General features: G+C 44.7%; 1 protein-coding gene across 1 annotated transcript; it reads left to right on the top strand.

Annotated features, from left to right (window-relative positions):
* The first annotated feature begins 1,392 nt into the window (after positions 1-1,392).
* Positions 1,393-15,751, top strand: LOC119825554 (paired immunoglobulin-like type 2 receptor beta-2). The gene is made up of 7 exons (XM_038346499.1): positions 1,393-1,515; positions 2,143-2,261; positions 2,575-2,961; positions 11,407-11,596; positions 12,673-12,726; positions 14,864-14,920; positions 15,403-15,751. Exons 2-6 carry the CDS (start codon positions 2,174-2,176, stop codon positions 14,874-14,876), a joined length of 732 nt encoding a protein of 243 aa, XP_038202427.1. The 5' UTR covers positions 1,393-1,515; positions 2,143-2,173; the 3' UTR covers positions 14,877-14,920; positions 15,403-15,751.
* The last annotated feature ends 3,237 nt before the right edge of the window (positions 15,752-18,988 follow it).

Here is an 18,988-nt window from a genome sequence, read left to right as displayed (position 1 = left end):
GGAGCAATGAAAATATATCTTGATAGAGGAAACCATTATGGGGTTAGGGAAAAACCTGGTGCTAGGGAAATTCTCAAGAATCCACAAGGATGACCACAGCTAAGATTCTTAGCAACAGTGGAGAGGGTGCTTGAACTGGCCTTCTCCTGTAATCAGATTGATTAGATAACTACTCTAATTCTCATCATAGAACCTGCATCCAGAACCTGGAAGCAGATACAGAGATCCACAGCCAAACACTGGGCACAGCTCCTGGAGTCCAGTCAAAGAGAGGGAGGAGGGATCATGATGGGGAAAACCACAGAGACAGATGAACAAAGCCCACGAGACTTCAGGGACTCTGGACCCACTGCTGGGGAGCCTGCAGGGGACTGAATTAGTCCTTCTGCATATGGGTGACAGTTGTGTGGCTTGGTCTGTTCATGGGATCCCTGGCAGTGGAGCAGGATCTGGCACTTTGGAGCCCATTCTCAATGGTGGAATGCCTTGTTCAGCCTTGATGAAGGAGAAGGGAGCTTGTTCCTACCTAAACTTGATGGACCAGGCTTAGCTGACTCTCCATGGCAAGTCTTGCCCTTTCTAGGAATAGCTGGGGATATAGTGGGAGTTAGAAAAGGAGGAAATGGGAATTGTGGTTGGTATGTAAAATGATTAAAAATTTAAAATAAAAAAAGGTGAGTCCATGTGCAGCTGGCAGTGAGGCCGTGAGAGTTTGTGCCTGGCTCAAGTCAAGGGATCAAAGGACCATGGGGACTGTGAGGAAGGCAGAGAAAGCAGACATGACAGAAGGCAGCTGCATAGCCACCTGAGGGAGCATGGAGAAGGCAGTCAATGCCAGGAAATCTAAGGGAATGGAAGTCACCTCTGCCCTTGTCACTCCGGGAGAATGATGCCACTTCGTCTGGTACAACCACATCTTCCTGCCCTTTGGGGAACTGATGACACCTTGTCAAGGGGAAGGGTGGGATGACCTCCACAGAACCATCCCTGTGGCCACCACAGCTTCTGCCCCCGCCTCTCATGAATTCATTCTTATCATGGACTAGTTGTGCCGACTCTCCAAGATGTCCCAGGCGATATCTCATGAGTGACAGACTTACTGCTACTCTGAGTCTTCTTTGTCCACTTTGTTCAAAAAAGGTTCTAGAACAGCCACAGCTAGAGGAGGTCACTCAAATGCTCTGTGAGAACAGCCTCCCAGGAACCTAGGAGCAGATCCGTGGCCTTTGAGGGGAGTTCAGAGGCTGCACTGAGCAGGCAGCCGGAAGTCAGTGTGGAGTGGAGGAATACAAGAACTCGATGGGACTGAAGTCCAGTCACCAGCTGTGTTCCAGTCATGTGACATGTGCCATGTACCAGGGCTTCTCTGATCCTTGGTTTCCTCTTCTGAGTGTTTGTTAAGGGTGGTGGGAGGCAGGAAGGCTCCTTCAGAAACAGGAGTAGCTCTGGAGTGGAGGGAGAAGATCACGCAGGCAGCCCAGGGAAGTTCCAGATTGGCAGCAGCGAGTAGCTCGGGCGAGACTGTCCACTGGGTGCTGGTTTTCTGGGGTGCTATGAAGAGTAGCCAAAAGACAAGAAGAGGGCAAAGAGCAGGTGAGGGTGGAGGCACCATGCTCGGGCTGGGGACTGAATGTGTTTCCTCATCACCTCCTTCCTCATGGTGTCTGAAATGATCAGAAGATGACCACTTCTTTATCTGAGATTACGAGAGAGAGAGAGGCAGACAGACACACAGACAACCAGCATGAGGGGGGACATAATGAGAAACAGACTGAGGGGAGGGCAGGAGTGGCGGAAATTACAGAGCTGAGGAAACAGTGATTGCAGGCTGCATAGGAAATGGAAAAGAATGGATAAGAAAGAGGTCAAGGTGGAAGAGAGGAGAGCCTGGCATGCAGAGGTCAAGGCTGTGTCTTCCAGCTAAAAATGGGGGCTGGGCTCAAGGGCACAGTCATCTTCTCAGTGATCATAAGTGCGGATCTTCTGCAACATGGAAATGAGGAAGCCAGAATGATAAAGGAAGTTGCTGGCCACAAGGAGGTGGAGATGGGGAGGACCTTCCCCCACTCAGTCCTCCACATACGGCCCAGGGGATGGGGATCATTTTTGCCCTGATTGTCTCCTGTCTCCTTACCACCCCAGGGACCCTCCAGAGGACCTGTTCTCCCTCCTGATGGCTCTGCTTGTCTCTCTTACTGGAGAGAACCAGGCCATGGCTTGGATCCTGTTTCTGTTGCTGTCAGCATTATGCCTGCAAGCTGGTGAGTGGAGGGATCTTGCAAGCAGGGACTCTGCCTTAACCAGAGGAGGGGCCAGTGAGGCTGGGAAAAGTGGGCTGTCACGTGGATAGGTGTCTAGAGGAGCTGCTCTGTCTTTTGTGCCCCCAAAGAGAGCTCATCTTAAGAGTGGGTCCAACCCAGCCTTTCCCTGTCTTTCCTGTCCTATACAGGACGGTGAGACATAGGGACAGCCTTGCCCTATGTCACATAGCTGTCTGTGGATGACAACTCAGGAAGCTCTTGGTTCTCCTCTCCATGTCCTGCAGAGACTTAAGATTTCCCCCATCCTTCCCAGATAATTCAGCAGGATCCAACAGAGTAAATACCTTTGGTGTCAACCAACCAGCACACCTCTCTGGTGTCCAGGGCAGCTCCATTGAGATCCCCTTCTCCTTCTACTTCTCTGGAGAATTGACAAAGGATCCACAGATGAGGATTCTCTGGAGATGGAAGCACTTCCATGGGGAATTTATCTACAACTCCTCCTCGGGTTTCATACATGAGCATTTCAAGGACCGGCTCATCCTGAACTGGACACAGCCTCAGACATCCGGAGTCCTCAGAATCCTGAACTTGAAGGAGGAGGACCAGACAGTGTACTTCTGCCGAGTTCGTCTGAAAACGATAAAATACATGGAGACGGTGCAGTCTATTGATGGGACCCAAATCACCGTCACTGGTGGTGAGCCAGCCTGGCTGTGGCTTTGATTTCCTTGTCCCTTAGTTGTCACCTCAGGCTCCAGAATTCTGACCTTGGTTTCATATTCCTTTTCCTTGGCTCTGCCCAGAAATCTGAGAACAGGATCTTTCCACTATAGATGTGACAAGTCTTTGCTGTCTCCTCTGAGTTGTCTGTTATCCCCTGATCAGATGGAACTCCAACTCACTCTAGGTCTCAGAATGTGGCCTTCCCTCTAGTTCACCCCCTTTCTGTCTCAAACTAACACTGCAGTTCAGATCACTTTCCCCTTCCCCGTGACTTTGAGGTGGACTGACTTCTCCAGGATTTAGCTGACTCACTTGGTCCTGTGTCAGGGCTCCAGTTAGTCCCCGTATGGAGCATCTCCATACAGCTCCAACCTAAGGCCTAGAACATGCAGTAGGTGCCCACTGGATGTTCCTGGTGTCCTACAATCCAACTGTAAACTGACATCTGTAACCACAGTCCCCTGTGTCCCGTCCTAGCTCCACAGGACACATCCCTCCCCTCTCCCTACCCACTCCCTTATCTCTTTGCCATTTCCCAAAACTCCCCTCTCCCCTTCCTTGTCCTCCTGCCCTCACCTCTCCCACACAAACCCCAAGGATCTTGGGAACTAATGTCCCCATTTTCATGATGTGGCTGCTCTGTCTTCTGATCCTTGTCTCTCCTTTAAAGCAGAAGTAACTGCAGACCCATGCACTGGGAGCACTGAGTGGAACTCTATGCTGCTGTTACCCCTGCAACCCTTTAAATGACCCTGCAGGAGCTGGGGACTCTGGCGACTCTTGTGCTTCCTTGTTGATCACAACCTTGTTCTGTGGCATATATACATACATGTATATATATATATATATGTATGTATGTATATATATACATATATATAATGGTGTTTTGATTTTTATAAGATATGGTCTCACCATGTAACGCTGGTTGTTCTGGAACTCAGAGAAACCTACCTACCTCTGTCTCCCAAGTACTGAGATAAAGGCCTGTGCCATCACATCCAGCAGTGGCTGTTGACTGAATTAAAGCCAGCCTGTGAGAGGACACCCACCGCACAGCTCTTGTGCAGTCTATGGCTGCCATGTTGACCTGATGTAATGTCTAACTGCAGCTGCCACGGTTCCGGGATGGGAGAGAAAGGAGATGCTTCTTGGGTCTAGAGCAGTGATTCTCAATCTTCCTAATGTGGAGACCCTTTAATACAGTTCCTCATGTTGTGATGACTTCCCCACCATAAAATTATTTTTATTGTTACTTCATACCAATAATTTTTCTACTTTTATGAATTGTGCTGTAAATATCTGATTGCATGTTATCTTATATTCTATGACTGTGGGGGTAGCAAACCACAGGCTGGGAACTGTTGGTCTAGTGTTTCCAAATAGATAAAAGAGGACATTGACCTTAGTGGGGATTGCAGAGCAGATGACTGTATGCTGCCCTGTACTGAGCTGGACACCTATGATCAAAATTCTATATTTTCTGTTATTCATTTTGTGTATTTTTTGTGTGTGGTCATATGGGTCTGTTAATTTAGGTGTGTGTGTGTCTATATGTGTATAAGCAATGACAATTCTTTTTATTGATATTTATCAAACTCTACATTTTTCTCTGCTCCCCTCCCTGCCTCTCCTCTCTCCCCTTAAACCCTCCCCCAGGTCCCCATGCTCCAAATTTACTCAGGAGATCCTGTCTTTTTCTACTTCCCATATAAATTAGATCTATGTAAGTCTCTCTTAGTGTCCTCATTGTTATCTAAGTTCTCTGGGATTGTGGTTTGTAGGCTGGTTTTCTTTGCTTTATGTTTAAAAACCACCTATGAGTGAGTACATGTGATAATTGTCTTTCTGTGTCTGGGTTACCTCACTCAAAATAATGTTTTCTAGCTCCATCCATTTGCCTGCAAAATAATGTCATTATTTTTCTGCTGTGTAGTACTCCATTGTATAAATGTACCACGTTTTCCTTACCCATTCTTAGGTCGAGGGGCATTTAGGTTGTTTCCAGGTTCTGGCTATGGCAGACAAAGCTGCTATGAACATAGTTGAGCACATGTCCTTGTGGCACGATTGAGCATCCTCTGGATATACAACCAAAAGTGATATTACCGGGTCTTGAGGAAGGTTGGGGTTTTTTTTTGTTTTTTTTTTTGGTTTTTTTTTTTTTTTTTTTTTGGTTTTTCGAGACAGAGTTTCTCTGCAGCTTTAGAGCCTGTCCTGGAGCTAGCTCTTGTAGACCAGGCTGGTCTCGAACTCACAGAGATCCACCTGCCTCTGGGAAGGTTGTTTCTTAATTTTCTGAGAAATCACCATACTGACATCCAAAGGGGTGGTACCAGCTTGCACTCCCACCAGCAATGCAGAAGTGTTTCCTTTTCCCCACAACCTCCCCAGCATAAGTTGTCATCAGTGTTTTTGATCTTGGCCTTTCTTACAGGTGTAAAATGAAATCTCAGAGTTGTTTTGATTTGCATTTCTCTGATGACTAAGGATGTTGAACATTTCCTTAAGTGTCTTTCAGCCATTTTAGATTCCTCTGTTGAGAGTTCTTTGTTTAGGTCTGTACTCCATTTTTTTATTAGATTATGTGTTCTTTTGGTATCCAATTTCTTGAGTTCTTTGTATATTTTGGAGATCAGACCTCTGTCTGATGTGGGGTTGGTGAAGATCTTTTCCCATTCTGGAGGCTGTTGTTTTATCTTGTTGACCGTGTCCTTTGCTTTACAGAAGCTTTTTAGTTTCAGAAGCTTCCATTTATTAATTGTTTATCTCAGTGTCTGTGCTGCTGGGGTTCTATTTAGGAAGTAGTTCCCTGTGGCAATGCATTCAGGTGTACTTCCCACTTTCTCTTCTATAAGGTTCAGTGTGGTTGATTTTATGTTGAGGTCTTTGATCCATTTGGACTTGAGTTTTGTGCATGGTGATAGATATGAGTCTATTTTCATTGTTCTACATGTTGATATCCAATTATGCCAGAACCACTTGTTAAATATGTTTTCTTTTTTCCATTTGATATTTTTTGTTTCCTTATCAAAAATCAGGTGTTTGAAGATGTGTGGATTGATATCTGGGTCTTCTATTTGGTTCCATTGGTCTTCCTGTCTGTTCTTATGCCAATACCAGGCTGTTTTCAGTACTGTAGCTCTGTAGAAGAGTTTGAAGTCAGGGATTGTGATGCATCCAGAAGTTCTTTTATTGTACAGGATTGTTTTGGATATCCTGTTTTTGGGGGTTTTTTTGTTTTTTGTTTTTTGTTTTTGTTTTTGTTTTTGTTTTTGTTTTTTTTGTTTTTGCTTTTCCATATGATGTCGAGGTCTTTGAAGAATTTTTCTGGGATTTTGATTGGCATTGCATTGAATCTGTAGATTGCTTTTGGTAAGACTGCCATTTTTACCATGTTAATTCTGCCTACCCCAGAGCATGGGAGATCTTTCCATTTCCTGGTGTCTTCTTCAATTTCTTTATTCAAAGATTTAAATTTCTTGTCATACAAGTCTTCCACTTGTTTGGTTAGAGTTACTCTGAGATATTTTATGCTATTTGTGGCTATTGTGAAGGGTGTTGATTCTCTGATTTTTTTCCCCAGCCCTTTTATCTTCTGTGTACAGGAGGGCTACTGACTTTTTTGAGTTAATCTTGTATCCTGCTACATTGCTGAAAGTGTTTATGAGTTGCAGAAGTTCCTTGGTAGAATTTTTGGAATCACTTATGTAAACTACCATATCATCAGAAAACAGGGAGAGTTTGGCTTCTTCTTTTCCAATTTGTATCCCTTTGATTTCCTTTTTGTGTCTTATTGTTCTAGCTAGGACCTCAAGAATTATATTGAATAGATATGGAGAGAGTGGACAGCCTTGTCTTGTTCCTGATGGGAGTTTTTCTCTATTTAATTTGATGTTGGCTGTTGGCTTGCTGTATATTGCCTCGATTATGTTTAAGTGTGTTCCTTGTACCCTGCTCTCTCCAAGAAAGAAGGGATGTTGTATTTTGTCAAAAGCGTTTTTGGCATCTAATGAGACAATCACGTGGTTTTTATTTTTCAGCTTGTTTATATGGTGAATTACATTAACAGATCTTCGTATTTGAACCATCCCTGCATCTGTGGGATGAAGCCAACTTGATCATGGTGGATGATGGTTCTGATGTGGTTTTGGATTCGATTTGCCAGTATTTTATTGAGTATTTTTGCATCAATTTTCATGAGTGAGATTGGACTGTAATTCTCTTTCTTAGTAATATCTTTCTGTGGTTTAGGTATCAGGGTCACTGTACCCTCATAAAAAGAGTTTGGCAATGTTCCTTCTGTTTCTATTGTATGCAATAATTTGAGGAGTATTGATTATTAGTTCTCCTTTGAAAGTCTTGTAGAATTCTGAGCTGAAACCATCAGATCCTGGGCTTTTTTTTTTTTTTTTTTTTTTTTTTTTGGTTGGCAGACTTTTGATGACTGTTTCTATTTCTTCAGCAGTTATAGGTCTATTTAATTTGCCTATCTGGTCTTGATTTAATTTTGGTAAGTGATATTTATCCAGAAAGTTGTCCATTTCCTTTAAGTTTTCCAATTTTGTGGAGTACAGGTTTTCAAAATATGACCTGATGATTCTCTTTATTTCCTTTGTGTCTGTTGTTATGTCTCCCTTTTCATTTCTGATTTTGTTAATTTGGATATTCTCTCTCTGCCTTTTGATTAGTTTGGATAAAGGTTTGTCTATTTTGTTGATTTTCTAAAAGAGCCAGCTCTTTCTCTCATTGATTCTTTGTATTGTTTTCTTTGTTTCTATTTTATTGATTTCAGCTCTCAGTTTGATTATTTCCTGCCCTCTAGTTTTCTTAGGTGAGTTTGCTTCCTTTTTGTTCTAAAGTTTTCAAATGTTCTGTTAATTCACTAGTGTGAGATTTTTTTCCAGCTTCTTTATGCAGGTGTTTAGTGCTATGACCTTTCCCCTTTCCACTGCTTTCATTGGGCCCCATAACTTTGGGTGTGTTGTGTGGTCATTTTTTTTGTTTTGTTTTGTTTTTCGAGACAGGGTTTCTCTGTGGCTTTGGAGCCTGTCCTGGAACTAGCTCTTGTAGACCAGGCTGGTCTCGAACTCACAGTGATCCACCTGCCTCTGCCTCCCGAGTGCTGGGATTAAAGGCGTGCGCCACCACCGCCCGGCTGTGTGGTCATTTTTATTGAATTTTCAGAAGTCTTTAATTTCTCCCTTTATTTCTTTCTTGACCCATTGATGATTCAGGTGAGCAATGTTTAATTTCTACGTGTTTGTGGGTTTTCTGGAACTAGTATTGCTGTTGACTTCTAGTTTTATACCACGGTGATCTAATATGGTACATTCGTTTATTCCAATTTTTTTTACTTGTTGAGGTTTGTTTTGTTACCGAATATGTGGTCAATTTTTGAAAAAGTTCCATGAGGAACTGAGAAAAAAGTTATATTTTTTCTGTTTGGATGGAATATTCCATAGATGTCTGTTAAGTCCATTTGTGTCATAACATCTGTTAGTTCTCTTATTTCTCTGTTCATTTTTTGTCTGATTGACCTGTCCAGTGGTGAGAGGGGAGTGTTGAAATCTCCCACTATTAGTGTGTGGAGTTTAATGTATGATTTAAGCTTTAGAAGTGTTTCTTCCACATATGAGGGTGCCCTTGTATTTGGGGCATAGATGTTCAGTATTGAAATTTTCTCTTGATGGATTTTTCCTGTGACTAATATGAAATGACCTTCTTTGACTCTTTTGACTGATTTTAGCTTGAAGTCTATTTTGTTAGATATTAGGATAGCTACACACACTTGTTTCTTAGGTCCATTTGATTGGTATATTTTTCCCAACCCTTTACACTGAGACGATGTCTGTCTTTGAGGTTGAGATGTGTTTCTTGTATGTAGAAGAAGGATGGATTATGTTTTTGCATCCAATCTGTTAGCTTGTGACTTTTTATAGGTGAGTTGAGTCCATTTACATTAAGGTATATTAATGACCAGCGATTGCTATCTCCTGTTAATTTAGTTTTCCTTATTAGTGATGTTAATTTGTGCATTTTTTCTTCTTTGTATTTTGCTGTTATGAGATCATCAATTGTCTGTGTTTTTGTTGGTGTATCCATCTTCCTTGGTTTGAAGTTTTCCTTCTAGTATTTTGTGTAGGGCTGGGTTTGTAACTAGGTATTGGTGAAATCTAGATTTGTCATGAAATATCATGTTTTGTCCTTCTATGGCGATTGAAAGTTCTGCTGGGTATAGTAGTCTGGGCTGGCATCTGTGGTCTCTTAATGTCTGCATAATGCTTGATCATGACCTTCTGGCTTTCATCATCTCCAATAAGAAGTCAGGTGTAATTCTGATAAATCTACCTTTATCTGTTACTTGGCCTTTTTCCTTTGCAGTTCTTAATATTCTTTCTTTATTCTGTATATTTATTGTTTTGATTATTATGTGGTGAGAGGACTTTATTTTTGAATTCAGTCTATTTGGTGTTCTGTAAGCCTAGTCTATTTGGTTTTATATAAGCTTCTTGTATCTTCATAGGCATATCTTTCTTTAGGTAGGGAAAGTTTTCTTCTATGAATTTGTTAAATAAATTTTCTGTGCCTTTGAGTTGAACGTCTCCTTCTTCTATACCTATTATTCTAAGTTTTGGCCTTTTAATGGTTTCCCATATTTCCTGGATAGTTTGGGTTAAGCTTTTGCTAGATTTAGTGTTTTATTTAACTGATGAGTCTATTTCCTCTACTATATCTTCAGCGCTTGAGATTCTCTCTTCCATCTCTTGTATTCTGCTGTTCATGCTTGCATTTGTGGTTCTGATCTTTTTCTCAAGATTTCTGTTTCTATAATTCTTTCGGCTTGTGTTTTTTTATTGTTTCTATTTCAGTTTTTAAGTCCTGAATAGTTTCTTTTATATGTTTGATGTCTTTTTCTTGGTTTTCTTTAAGTGATTTGCTGATATCTTCCAATTCTTTGTTTATCTTTTCCTCAATTTCTTTAAGGGAATTTCTCATTTCATCTTTAAGAATTTCAAACATTCAGGCTGGAGAGATGGCTCAGCGGTTAAGAGCATTGCCTGCTCTTCCAAAGGTCCTGAGTTCAATTCCCAGCAACCACATGGTGGCTCACAACCATCTGTAATGAGGTCTGGTGCCCTCTTCTGGCCTTCAGGCATACTCACAGACAGAATGTTGTATACATAATAAATAAATAAATATTTTTTAAAAAAAGAATTTCAAACATTCTCTTGAATTATTTTTTAGGTTATTTTCTTCCAGTTCATCCATTTTTGGTTGTTCAGGTCTTACTGTTGTAGGGTCTTTAGGTTTTACTGGTGTTGTGTTGCTCTTTGTGGTGTAGCATGTAATCTTACCTTTTCTATTCATCTTTTCCTCTAATAGGTGTGGTTGGGGCTGTCTAAGATTCTGTTGAATGATCTTCTAGGTGCCAGTGAATCCAAAGCTCAGATGGTTGTTCCTTGTGTTATAGTCAGAGTCACAGTTCTGGTTACCCCATTGGTTACTCAATGTTCCTGGAGATAGCTCAGCACACCTGTCCTTTGCTCTGCTCCCTTGCAGTTTGCTGTCTCAGGCCTGCTTTGGCCTAGGTTGCCAGCTTTGCCCTGTTTCTGTAAATCCTGCTCTGGATCCCCTCCTGCAGAAGTCCCTGGCTTGGAGTTGAACCTGTTCTGGTGGAGATTGCTGACTCAGGATCTGGTCGCTGGCTCAATACTGATCTGCCAGTGTCCCGGGACTGGCTTGGCTTCCAGAACTGCATTTGCTCCTGGCTTCTGCTCCCCAAGCATTGACAATTCTTCATATGCATTCAGAGGCTAGAGGAAACATTCAAGAGCTGTTCCCTTATTTTCTGAAACAGGGTCTCTCACTAGCTTCAAGTTTGCCAAAAGACTAGACTGGCTAAACAGTGAGCCCCAGGGACATGCCTGTTTCTGCCACCTTTTCCTGGGACACAATTCACTCAACTCTGTTGGGTGTGGAACTAATATATATAGACAGGCTGGCTTTAACTCACAGAGATCTGGCTGCCTCTGCCTTTACAACTAAGATTACAGGCCATGCCCAGTTCACCAGGCTCCTCATATGGATACTAGGGATCAAACTTGGGATCTAAGTTCCCAAGAGCAATCATGATACCGACTGAGACATCTGCTTGTCCCATATATTTATGACTAAAACAACTGTATTTCTATGGCTTGATTATCTGTGACTAAATGAAATCTGAGGACACACAGCCAGGACAGGTGGACGGTGTGCACTGAGCTTGCTCTCCTAGAGTCTCAGCCTTCAGCATGTCTTCCCCTCTGTGAACTTCTAACATCTGCTCCCCATCCCACCTCCCTCAGAGGAGACAAGATGTGACACTCCCCCCATCCCTCCTCATCCAGGGAGGATCTGCTCACTCCTCATCTCTCCCCAGCAGTAGGCACCACCATGCAGAGCCCCTCCATGGTCACCTCTGCAATTACCACGTCTGGCCTGGAGGACACAAAAGGACAGAGGAATCCTTCACTTGTGAACCTAGGAGCCATTACTGGGGTGGTGGTGGCCACGGCTGTGCTCATAACTCCCGTCTATGTGATGCTGATCTTCCTCTGGTGGAAGAAAAGGTAAGTGGTCCAGGACAGGGCCTCACCCGAGCTTACCTCTGAGTTTTCTCAGTTGTGAGACATTGAGATAGGTAAATGTATTAGTCAGGGTTCTCTAGAGTCACATAATTTATGGAATGAATATATACATAAATGTATATTGAAATATATTTTTAAATTTATCTTCTTTATTTATTTATTATTAAAAATTTCCACCTCCTCCCCACCTCCCATTTCTCTCCCCCTCCCTTAACTCTGCTCCCCCTCCCTTGCCTGTCCAAAAAGCAGTCAGGGTTCCCTGCCCTGCGGGAAGTCCAAGGTCCAAGCCACTCCATCCAGGAAGGTGCGCATCTAAACAGACTAGGCTCCCCAAAAGCCAGTACATGCGGTGGGATCAAAACCCAGTGCCATTGTTCTTGGCTTCTCAGTCAGCCTTCATTGTCTGACACCTTCAGAGAATCCGGTTTGATCCCAGGTTTTTCAGTTCCAGTCATGCTGGCCTTGGTGAGCTCCCATTAGACCGACCCCCCCCCCCACAGTCTCAGTGGGTGGGCGCATTCCTCGCGGTCCTGACTTCCTTGCTCAGGTTCTCCCTCCTTCAGCTCCTCATTTGGGCCTTGGGAGCTCAGTCCTGCTCTCCAGTGTGGGTCTCTGTCTCTGTCTCTATCTCCCTCCATTGCCAGATGAAGTTTCTATGGTGATAAGCAAGATAGTCATCAGTATGGCTATAGGAAAGGGCCATTTCAGGCTCCCTCTCCTCAGCTGCCCAAGGAACTAGCTGTGGACACCTCCATGGATAGCTGGGACCCCCTCTAGAGTGAAGTCTCTTGCTAACCCTAAAATGGCTCCCTTAATTAAGATATCTTCTTCCCTGCACCCCTATCCACCCTTCCTCCATCCCAACCATCCCATTCCCCCAGGGTCTCCCCATCCTCCCCTCCTCACTTTTCTATCTACATCTCCCCATCACCCCTTACCACCACCCCACCCCACCCCCAAGATCCCAATTTTTGCCTGGCAATCTAGTCTACTTCCAATATCCAGGAGGATAACTATATGTTTTCCTTTGGGTTCACCTTCTTATTTCGCTTCTCTAGGATCTGGAATTATAGGCTCACTGATCTTTATTTATGCCTAGAATCCACTGATGAGTGAATACATACCAAATTCATCCTTTTGGGTCTGGGTTACCTCACTCAGAATAGTGTTTTCGAATTGAAATATATTTTTGAATATATATAATGAATATATGGAAATTTATTGAAATGACTTATGGCTCCCGTCCAACAATGACTAATTGTGAATGGAAAGACCAAGAACCCAGTAGCTGCTCCGTCGCACGAGGCTGGTGTCTCAGCTGCTCTGCTGGGATCTTGACTATGGAAATAAACGTGATGACGGAGGTGAGCGCAGGCAGATGAAGGACACCCTTCCTGCTTCCCTTGCCCTGCATCGGCTCCCAACAGAAGGTGTGCTTTCCAGCCTCATGGTCTGGATCAAAGGCATGCTGTCTTCCTCTCTCGAGATCCAGATTACAAGTGTGCTTCTTCATTACTGGATTATAGTTCATTCCCAATATAGTCCAGTTGACAAGAACAGCCATCACAGTAAACTTGTGTGGGGCAGGGTCCAGAAAACACGAGGACAAAAAAAGGCTGAACTCACCCAGGACTGAATCTGTGCCTACTTCCTTAGAGTCCCAGCTGTATATTAGAGGATCAAATGCAGATGAACACAGCCTGCTCCTGAGGAATTCAAGTGGCTCGCAGGAGCCCCAGAAGCTAACTGCTCATTTGGAAAGAGCTGTGGCTGCTAAACAAGGTCTGAGGTAGAGCAGCCTTCAGGGACAGCATCTCACAGGAGGTGAGACCGTGAACAGAGAGAACTGCTTGAGTTGGGGATGTGGTATCAACACAGAAATTAAACAACTGTGTGCAATAGACCCACAGGTGAAAAGAACATGTCTGGTAGGAGCCTACACTAAGAGAGGTGAAAGATTTGTACCCTAAAAATGACACAGTGCTGAGAAAAATTACAGAGCAGCCGGGAGATGGCTAAGTTGGTGAAATGTTTGTCCACAAACACAAGGACCTGGCTTCCATCCCTAAGATTCACAGATAAAGTTGACTACATTGGCAGATACTGGGCAGGAAGAGACAGTAGGATCCATGAGGCTCACTGTGCTGCCAGGCTTACCCAATCAGGGAACCTCAAGCCAAGGACAGACCTGTCCGCAAAACTATAATGGACAGCTCCTGCAGGATGATATCCAAGGTTGTCCTCTACCACCCACATGTGTGTGCACACATGCACATGTACACATACATATACGTACTGCACAAAATAAATTTATAAAAGTAGGAAAATACTAAAATATGTTAGGACATTTGAATAATGGAAAATTTTATAAAATAATCCCTTACAAAGGAAAAGAATTTAAAAATTCAGTACAGTCTCTATTCAAATCCCAATTGCTTTTCGATAAAGACAAATAATTTGTCTTATAAAATCAAAAGGATTCTAAGAAACAAACATGGGGACACAGTAGGAGACACCCAAATCCCAGCACTGGGAAGTGCACGGGGGCAGAATTAAGATTTCAAGCTGGTATGAAGTTACATAGAAAGTTAAAGGTCAACCTGGTATCCACATGATCTTGGACACACATAAACAAAGGCAGTGTGGAACTGATTCAGAACAGACTTAAATCCATGGTAAGGAGACTACAGGACAGGAGCAGAGATGAGCAGACAGTGGAATGTATTGGAAAGCCCAGAAATACAGTCTTGAACATGCAGGCCCTGGTTTTCACAAGGGCTCAGCCCTGCAATGGATAAGAAGAGCAGCTGAGAGGTGGAGAGCAGCAGTCTGGGAGACAGCAGAAGTCTGACTGGGATTCGAACCCTGAGACTGAATCTGCAGGGGGCAGCAGCTGCACTCACAGGGGAGCCAGGGAGCCAGGTTCCAGGGAGACAAAGGGGAGGCCTGGTGAGTGCAGAGCAGGGAGAGCAGGGAAGGGACATGAGTTCAAGGCAGGGGAAGGAAGCAAAGGGAGAAGGACATGGACAAGGGGCAGTGGACAGGAGAGCTGTCCTCTGATTGGCTGTGCTGTGCAGAAGGACAGCTGAGGACTGGCCTTAGGTCCTGGGGACTCTCAGACCTGTCCCTGATTGGCTGCTATGAGCTGTTTGCTGCCCTGCGCCCCTAATGTCTGAACAGAGAGAGGAGCTGAGAGGCAGACAGAGGATCAGCATGGCTGCCACACTGACACTGGTTCTTCTCCTACAGGCCAGCAGACTAAAGATGAAACCCAGCCAGGTGAGCAGCTGACATCCCAAGGAGCAGGTAAGGGGCTGTTTGGGGAAGTTTGTTCTGAGAGAATGCAAGGGAGCAAGAGAGATGATTGAGTTAGAAACCCTTGCACACGGGCAGGAGGACCTGAGTCTCACTGGGAGCAGCCACACTGTAAACCAGGGGAGTGACAGAAATGTGTAATCCCAGTTCTGGATAAGCAAGTGACAGCCAGAATCGTGGAGCTGTCTGTCCAGCTAGTCTAGCGTAATTGCTGCGTTCCAGGCCAATGAGAGACCATGTCATAAAAAATAATGTGGATTCTTCAAGGGGATAAATCATGGTCGTGACATTTTCTAAGTTTATTTTAAATGAAAGGTTTGAAAATTACATATTAATGGACAAAAAAGTGGGGATCGCAGAGATAGCTCAATGGGGGAAGGTGTCTGCAGCCAAGACCAATGACCTGCGTTCATTTGGGGACCTCAATGGGGCAAATAGAAAACTGACTATGAAAACTGTCCTCTCCTCCTTAGGCACAGCACGGTCTGTTAGTCCCCAGCTAACAGAACTCCAGGGGCCAGCATCTCTCACCAGGGTGGTGAGTTTCCATCAAAGTAGGGATTGTTGGTCACACATCCTGCATCTCAACCCGTTCCCTGACCACGGCCTGGGAATCAGAGAGCAGGGCTGCAGGCCTGTGCTGTGAAACATCTGTCCATGGACGGGTGCAAGAAGAGAACCCCACTCCTGCCATGTGCGCTCTGACTTCCTTTCCTCGGAACACAGTCGATTTGTCTGTCTCAGGTCCTGGTATCCCAACTCTGCTGTTTCCTATCTGTCCATGGAATTAATAACATTTTAAATAAATGTCTTCCTCTCAGACATGATCTCATGTCTCTCTTAATGCAGCCCAACACACACACACACACACACACACACACACACACACACACACACAAGACCTTAGAGAGTAGCAGATTGTGTCCAGGAGCAGAGACACAGAGAGAAGCAGGTAACAAGGTCCACACTGAGAACCACTGCATGAGAACCCTGTTCCTCTCTCCTGTTCTCCATGGACACTGTCATCTCAGCCACACCCCCTGACCACTCCATGCCCCTCCTCAGCAATAGAAACCCGAAGACAGGCTTGCATGATTCATATCCACCAATCACAGTCCTGCATTGATGCAGCTCTTATTCCATCAGTGACAAGTCTCAAATGTGTATCAATCAGGGCCCTTTGCTGAGTCTTTGGAAGACTGTCCCATCCCCATGGGATTAGCTGAAGCTAGGAGAGGTCATGGAGAAGTCACCAAGGCTTCTCATGACTAAAGTAGAGTCTCCTGGGGCAGCTGTGAGATGTCTGCTGTGGTGTAACTGGATCCAAGGCTCTGAGGCTGAACTCAGCAGCAGCCGTGGTCACAGTGATCTTGGCAGCTGGGGTGGTGTCTCCTCTGAACATCCCTGAGGTGTTCACACAAGCAGGTTGCCATGATGACTGTCTGCCCAGTCATCTACAGTATGGTTGATTCACTGTCACCTCCGTCCAGGCAGCTGGGCACCGAAACGGGACCTCATGGATATTTCTCCAATGGTCTTGTTACTTGCCATATAAGTTTCCCTTGTTAAAAAAGGAGGAACAATAAAGGGGCCCACAGCCAAGGCTTACACAGAACCAGCATTCTCAACATCATTTACATAAAATTCACTCAGGGTAAAGGGAGCATGACTGTTTGAATGGGAGCAGACATGAGGTCTAGCCAGGCTACCAGTCTTTAGGATTTGTGCTCCCCAGCCAGAGTCACTATGTAACAAAAAATACTAGAGGAATCCAGGCATGGTGGCATAAGCCTGTAATCCCAATAACTGACGGGTAGACATAGCAAGATTATGAACTGGAAGCTCTCGTTAGTACCTATAGAGGCTGAATCCAGTCTAGGCTACATGAGACTCTTTTTGAAACCACCAAACCAAAGCTAACCAAAACTCCAAACAGTAGAGAGGTCATGGATACAGGTCATTTATTAGTTCACTTTGGTTGGAGACAGAGAACGTGAAGACGCGACCAGTTTTTCTTTATATTCACTGAAATAAATTTTGTGACTATTAATAGTTTCTTTCAAGCAATATAGAAAGTTGAGGAAGAAATTGAGAGCTCCTCAGTTTCTGTGACCTCAAACTCAATGACATGTGAGTTCCTTCCTCTGCCTTGGCTATCTACAGAATCTGGAAGAATTCATCCCGAGGAGTAGGGGGCTGATATGGTCACCCCGCCACTCACTGGACATTAGGACATGGTATAGAGTCTCTTCTTGGGGCTCCCCTTTACAGGGATGCAAGGAAGTTCTCACAATGAGATTGGACAGGAAATGACGGATGTTGATGTCATCAAGGGGAGAAAAAAGTGTTCAGATAAGGCGGGGCAACGTGCTACTGTGATATCCTAGTGCAGCCTGAGTGTCCTGTCTACACCACAGGTCATCATCTTCCACCCTCTCTCTGGGATCCGCTCAACTCTCTCGGGACCCAGTCTGGGCAGCTACACTGGGTTCATTCAGGGAGCTCTTAGATGTTGCTGGGGATAAAAATTCAAGGAGTGGGAGACTGGATGGTGTGACAAATGGGTGGACAGATGGACAGTTTTCATCTATGAGTCATCTGCTGAGGCAGGGCCCATCTGCCCTTCACTGTGTTGTTTGAGGGAAGTTTCTGGAACTGGATGGTTCAGGCAGAAGTTGGAAGGGTTGAGTCTATTCTCTGCCATCAATGTCATGGGAAAACACAGCCGGGTATAAAATCAGGGTCTGAATGCTGGGGACACGATCAGGAAGAGTCACAGAGGCTGGGCTGGGGAGGCCGTGTTTACTCAGGATGAGGACTGGGTAAATATGTGGAGCATATCAACTATGGATGTCTCCCTGCATGACTCAGCTGTCTGTCTCTGTATTCAGCTGCATATGTGTGCAAGTGTGTGCTCACCTATATGGAGGCCAGCGGACAACCTCAAGCGTTACTTCTCAGAACACATTCACCTTGAATTTATTTCTTTGTTTGTTCTTTTGTTTGTTTTGGTTTTATGAGACAAAATCTACATAGCCATTGCTGACCTGGAATGTGATAAATAGAGCAGGACAGCCTCAAACTCACTGAGATCAACTCGTGTTTGCCTCTGCCTCTGCCTCCCAAAAGATGGAACTGAAGGCATGGACCACCATGCCTAGCCCACTTTAAGTTTTAAATTTAAAATTACACTTATTTATTCCATGGGTGCAGGACACTCTTGTGCTATAGCCTGAACAGGAGCCAGGTTCTAACACTGCAGTCTGACATTTCCCATGGTCACATGTATGCGAAAGCCCCATGTGTGCACCCCACAGCCCCAGTCTGATCTTCCACAGAAAGTGCCCCTGCCCTGAGAAAGCACCATGGCTCCAGCGCCCAGTCCCTGCTGTCAGGGGAAACATGGTTGTCACTGCAGAAGACTGATTACATCATCCTGGACAGAAACCATCCCACAGCAGCGTCCCTGTAGGGATCCAGCTGAGTCCAGGACTTGTAACAACAGAGCCCATGATTTGAAATTCAGGGTCCAGCAGGTGGCAGCAGTGAGGCTGAGCACCTATAGACCCCACCGGAACCTGCTGTATAAAAATGCTGGGGTTAGCCAGGCAGTGGTGGCACATACATTTAATCCCAGCACTGGGGAGGCAGAGACAGGTGGATCTCTGTGAGTTCGAAGGCAGCCTGGACTACAGAGCAAATTCTAAGACAGGCACCAAAGCTACAGAGAAACCCTGTCTCCAAAACAAACAAATAAAAATGCTGGGCTCCAGCAGCTGACATATGTCAGGCCTAATGAGGGCAACTCCTGCCAGAGACTCTGCAGTTGGGTGACTTTTACCCACAGACCCCAGCAGCAGGGCAAGGTCAGATGAAGCCTGGAAGTGAAGCTTGGATGCTGCATCTGCACAGACATCTGGAGCCCTAGAGTCCTGGACCTACAGGAGAAGGACTAGACCATGTGTTTCTGTAAACACAACCTGTAAACAGACCTGTAGACCTGGTGGTCGATTGATGGGACCCAACTGACCATCACCCAAGGTGAGCCACCCTGGTTCT

Source organism: Arvicola amphibius, chromosome 10 (genome assembly GCF_903992535.2).
Source record: "Arvicola amphibius chromosome 10, mArvAmp1.2, whole genome shotgun sequence".
In the NCBI taxonomy this organism is placed as follows: Eukaryota; Metazoa; Chordata; class Mammalia; order Rodentia; family Cricetidae; genus Arvicola; species Arvicola amphibius.
Note: the sequence above shows the minus strand (reverse complement) of the source record. Positions and strands in the feature narration are given on the sequence as shown.

What these genes read in the sequence shown, in the direction of transcription:
- LOC119825554 (XM_038346499.1), top strand. Translation starts at nt 2,174, where the DNA reads ATGGCTCTGCTTGTCTCTCTTACTGGAGAGAACCAGGCCATGGCTTGG. An exon ending in AGCATTATGCCTGCAAGCTG is followed by an intron (nt 2,262 to 2,574) that starts GTGAGTGGAGGG and finishes CATCCTTCCCAG; the next exon opens with ATAATTCAGCAGGATCCAAC. An exon ending in TTCCTCTGGTGGAAGAAAAG is followed by an intron (nt 11,597 to 12,672) that starts GTAAGTGGTCCA and finishes TCGCTTCTCTAG; the next exon opens with GATCTGGAATTATAGGCTCA.